Genomic DNA, 5204 nt, shown 5'->3' on the forward strand with positions numbered 1-5204 from the left:
AAGTTACGTCTGTATGAATTTAAAGGCGACGATAAGAATAACCTTCTCAGTTTTAATCAGATGCAGAATGCTTCATCTATTCTGCAACTTTCTACCACAGAGACCACTCAAAACATGCTGGATTACATTCAAGTTATCCTGTCTGAGATGTTGCATGACAATGTCCAGCATTTACATAATATTAAACATTATCCAAAGTATAATTAATTACATATAATATACAGAATTGTTTAATAAGTAACGATAAAATGCATAGGGATAGATCGGACTAAATTGAGTCAAAATGTCTTTTATTATTTTGCAATTTTTACAATAATTAACAAGATATCAATTAAAATCATCCAAATATTGATTTTCAATAATTTTTTAATTAAGAATTTTTTCAGAAATTTTGATCAACTTTTTAGTACTGCATTTTCTTATTGACAACTATTTTTCTAACGTGATAAAATGTGGTACTAAAAAATTCTGAAAAATTCTCAGAACTCTTAGAAGAAAATAAACAGTTTTTTGTCACTTGCTGTTTTTTTTATAAAGTTGATAGTACTTGATTAAAAAATTATTGAAAATTCATATTCGGTGATTTTTCTGGTTAACTATCGCGAAAAATTGTAAAATAGTACAGGACTTTTCGACTTTAATTCGCTATATTTCTATGCGAGAGTTTTATCATTAATTATCAAACATTATATACATACATACATACATACTGGGAAGAGCATTTAAAACAGGTCACCTGAATAACTTGTTTGTTTTTAACCATAGAAGAAAAAGTGTCAAACAAAAGTTGCTTGGTTTCGAGGGGCACATAATGTCAATAACTGTTTTGGAGGCGTAAAGGATAGGTAAAGGTCAAATCTTTTAAATTTTTAAAATTTTTTTAAAATGGAATGATATATTTTTTTACTTAAATTCTGATAAAGCATTTTAAGACGAATACAATGACCTATAATTGAAGGTTATTTAAGGTTATACAAGATCGATAAACAAATTTCAATTGCAACGCATGCTCTTCTTATACGCTCCTTCATGTCTTGTCTTGTTCGGTATTTCGCTGTATACTTGTTGTTTTAACTTTCCCCGCAAATAAAAATCCATAGGTGATATCTGGGGAACGTGCGGTCCATCTGTTATTTCCTGCCCGACCAATCCAACGATCTCCAAATTTTATGTTTAGCAATTCAGTAATAATCCGTGCAGAATGAGTAGGACATCTATCTTGTTTGTACCACATTGTCGTACGTTCAGTGGAAGATCTTCTAATAATAGCGGCAATATTTCTGTTAAAATCTATGCATACTTGCGACTATTTAATGGTCCATAAAATGAGAATCAATTATTTTATCATTAAGAATTCCGGCCTAGACATTTATAGACCAAGGTCTTTGCCTGTCCACTTCTCTCATCCAATGTGGATTTTCTACTGATCAATAGTGCATGTTGCGAAGATTTACTTGTCCATTGTTTGTAAAGCTTGTCAGTAAATAAGGTTTTAGTGACAAACATATCATCTTCTTCTAGTCTTTGTAGTGCCTATTCGCAGAATTGTACACGATTTTGAAAATCATGTAACTTTTGATGAAGTGAGAAGAGATAAAATTTGTTGGAATGGAGTATTCGCAGAACACTTCGTCGACTAATATCACTTTCACGTTCAAGCTGTCTTGTACTGAGATGTGAATTTAGTGCTACAGCAGCTAAAATGTTCGTTGAATTTTTGTCGTCAGTTGCTTTCTTGATTCGTTTACGTTTTTTATTATCCACACTTCTTGTTTCTTGAAAAGTTTGTACTATGTTTGAAAAAACAAAGAATGAGGGATGGACACGATTGGGAAAAATCGTTCAGCATACAAAAGTACAAGCTTTTCTCATAATTTGGACATTCACCATAGATGAAAATCATATTGACTTTTTCTGCTTTCGTATAACGCATTTCGCAAGACACGCACTTTGATTGATAGATGAATTCAAACTGATCAGTAAATATGGATAATGCTATATGCGATTCACTTTAAACGGTATGTAAATATTTACATACACTTGAACGATTAGCGGTATACCAACAAGAAGAAAAGACACAAAATTATTCGAAGAATGTCTTGAAACAATTTATTTTCCATTACATTCAATTATGTTCCATTATTGATCTTGCGAAACCTTGAATGACCTTCAATTATAGATCATTGTATTCGTCTTAAAATGCTCTACCAGAATGTAAGTAAAAAAACATATCATTCCATTTAAAAAAACAGATTTGACCTTTGCCTATCTTTTATACCTCTACCTATAAAATAATTATTGACATTATGTGCCCCTCGAAACCAAGCAACTTTTGTTTGACACTTTTTCTTCTATTGTTAAAAACAAGCGAGTTATTCAGGTGACCTGTTTTAAATGCTCCTCCCTGTATATATATATATATATATACACTTTTTTTTTACAGATCTTTAATATGTATATATTTTTATCGCAGATACGTGGACATAGTAGCTGTTATTTTAAAGCAAAAATTAAATTTGATTGATAGAATGATAACTCAACAAGAAACTGTGCGACAAAAGCAAGATGACACTCGGAATCAAATCGATAAATTACGAGCATTATTAAAACTCATCATACAAAGAACTAAGGAATTGCAAACAGAGGTATGCCATCTTTTTCTAATGCTACGTTATTAAATAATGACATATTCTGTTATTTTCTATACTAGACATCGCATACGCGCGCTTCGCACGCATTATTTTGCATAAATTTTTTTTCACTATACTTAATGTTTTAATATTTATGCATATTAATATTAAATTGTTACTATAACATTATTAATCTCTCGATGCACATTGACAAAATATGCAATGACAACTCATGAAGTAAATGCAAACGAGAGAACTAATCGACATTGCGGAAAATAATAAACTTCGACTTTTTTAAATGTCTTTTAAAAAAGTGGACTGTATTTAATTACAGATAGAGCGAGATATTTCTAAGAAATACAAAAATAGGACAGTACATTTAACCGGAGGTGTAAATATGTTGTAGGTATCAAACAAAGGAGAAAAAAATTGTTGAATTATATATCAAATGTTAATAATACACAAAGATAGTACGACTTTGCTATTGTGTATATATATAATCTTTTTGCTGTTGTGTAATATATATATAATATAATTCTTTTATTCTTATATATTTTAAATCTATTACCTTGGTAGAACAGATAAGTAACGGTAGAGAGAACGAAAAAAATAAACATAGGTACTACAATATGATAATCGTTGTTGATTGTAGCGTGACCTCTTACATAACATATCTCTAAAGATGTAATTTGTAAGAATAATCAATACTTTTTTTGGTATTCGGATTTTCGGCCTTTATTCATACAATATATTTCCAAAGGACGTTCTAAAAACTTCCAGAGAACGTTCTAGGTCTTAAGAAAATGTACTGTATGAGTAAGATATAGTTTTTTAACATGATACATGTCATATAACATGATATAAGTCATGAATTTTAAGTCTTGCGAGTCATTTCTCGAAAGTCAAATCTTACAAAATAAAGCGAATTTTTTGTGTTTCTAAATGTAATCTGTGCTATTTAAAAAAAATACATTTATAAGTTACTCTAATTGTAAAATACGTTTATATAATCATGAAAAGATTCTGTACGAGTCTCCATGGTGACGAAGTACAAACTGCTTTGGTAATAGGGCAAGGATATCTCTTCAAACACTCAGCTAATGAACGATCGCATTCGCATAAACGTTGAGCACAAGATCCTGATCCGCCCCAACTGCCATGCTCAACCGCTGTAACAAAGATTTTACGAATTGTTTTATTTCATTATATCACCTTATTTACGTATAGTCATATAGCATAAATAAATAAGTAATCAAGTTTAATTTATAGAAAAGACGTTATATTGGCTCTATAAGGAAAAGATTAAATGAATAATAATCAATAAACAAACCACAAATAGGTTTATAACCATGATAACATCTCCAGTAATATGGTACAAAGTATTCCGAGAACATGGGACATTCCGTAGCGTCGTAACACCAGTCATGCATCTTGCAGCATCTGGAACATTTAATTTATTTCTTGTGAACAAAAACTCGTGGTTGTAAATGATGTGATTTGTTTTCCTATAGATGTAAATAACGTACTGGTCGATACCATCGATGACATAACCGGATCCCAAGAATCCGCAATAGCAACCATATCCTTTGTAAGCTAAAGGATTACATCCCGTAGCGCATACCACCATATTGTAAAGATGTATTACTCCTCTTTTGAATCTGGTATGGCCCATATTCTTCTTTGCATTTGTTCTGAAATGGTATAGTTACGTCAGCCTAGGTAACATGCATATCTTTTTAAAGACATCTTTAAGCTCTACCAAAAGTTATTTAAAAAAAAAATTAAAAAAAACAAGTAAATATATACAAAAGGGAAATCACTTCCAATGACCTTAACCTTGATATATGTTATCAAGGTCCTGTCGCTGAGTGATCTCTAACAGGAAGGCGGTCGCTGTTCAGTAAAAAATTATAAACAAAAAAGTTTAAGAAATAACGTCACATTTCCACTACTTCCCTTATAATTTTTGTTGGAAAATATTGAAAATAACGAACCCACCTTGGATGACCTTGATCTTGACATGTATTGTCAAGGTCAAGGAAATAGATTTCCTGCTCTAAAATCAAAAATTGTTTTTGAAAACATTAATTTCCCATATAATTTTTGTTTTTAAAGTAGGAAATTATTTCCACCTCCCCCTCCCCTGCTTGAGGGCGCACGACTCCCCCCCCCCTTGGAATCGTTTCACGTGAAGTCGTCCGCCCCATGATGAAAGGGATAACATGGTGTGTGCAGTTGGATAATGTCTTTCTAAATTTGCCTTCTCCATCTAGGACTGTTCATAAGGAAGAAGTTACCAACCGTGAAATGTTAAACATGGGACGGTATTCATAGTCCGTTTTTATTTTAAAACTGTCTTAAATATAATGTTTTAAGATGCTAATACAGTCCTCGGATTGACTTACGACATTTTAAGATTGTACTTAAGACAGTTTTAAATGCAAAAATCGACTATAAATATCAGCTTGTTTCGTGCCATGAAATTTTAAGATGTCGCAAGTCTATCCGAGGACTGTATTAACATCCTAAGACATTATATTTAAAATAGTTTTAAAATAAAAACGGATTATAAAT

At 31.3% G+C, this 5204-nt stretch overlaps 2 protein-coding genes across 2 annotated transcripts in view; one reads left to right on the forward strand and one right to left on the reverse strand.

Annotated features, from left to right (window-relative positions):
* Nucleotides 1–3104, forward strand: part of LOC108747135 (CDK5 regulatory subunit-associated protein 3) — a 7051-nt gene extending 3947 nt beyond the window's left edge. Inside the window, exons 7-9 of the mRNA XM_018484407.1 lie at nucleotides 4–197; nucleotides 2474–2645; nucleotides 2965–3104. Of these exons, the coding sequence (XP_018339909.1) occupies nucleotides 4–197; nucleotides 2474–2645; nucleotides 2965–3036 (438 nt within the window). The 3' untranslated portion in view covers nucleotides 3037–3104. The remainder of the gene's footprint in view (nucleotides 1–3; nucleotides 198–2473; nucleotides 2646–2964) is intronic.
* Nucleotides 3105–3149: 45 nt separating this feature from the next.
* Nucleotides 3150–4329, reverse strand: LOC108747134 (basic phospholipase A2 homolog 1). The gene is made up of 3 exons (XM_018484406.1): nucleotides 4157–4329; nucleotides 3961–4070; nucleotides 3150–3799 (listed from the first exon to the last, which is right to left on the reverse strand). Exons 1-3 carry the CDS (start codon nucleotides 4300–4302, stop codon nucleotides 3633–3635), a joined length of 423 nt encoding a protein of 140 aa, XP_018339908.1. The 5' UTR covers nucleotides 4303–4329; the 3' UTR covers nucleotides 3150–3632.
* Nucleotides 4330–5204: the final 875 nt, after the last annotated feature.

Source organism: Trachymyrmex septentrionalis, unplaced genomic scaffold, assembly GCF_001594115.1.
Source record: "Trachymyrmex septentrionalis isolate Tsep2-gDNA-1 unplaced genomic scaffold, Tsep1.0 scaffold194, whole genome shotgun sequence".
NCBI classification, from domain to species: Eukaryota; Metazoa; Arthropoda; class Insecta; order Hymenoptera; family Formicidae; genus Trachymyrmex; species Trachymyrmex septentrionalis.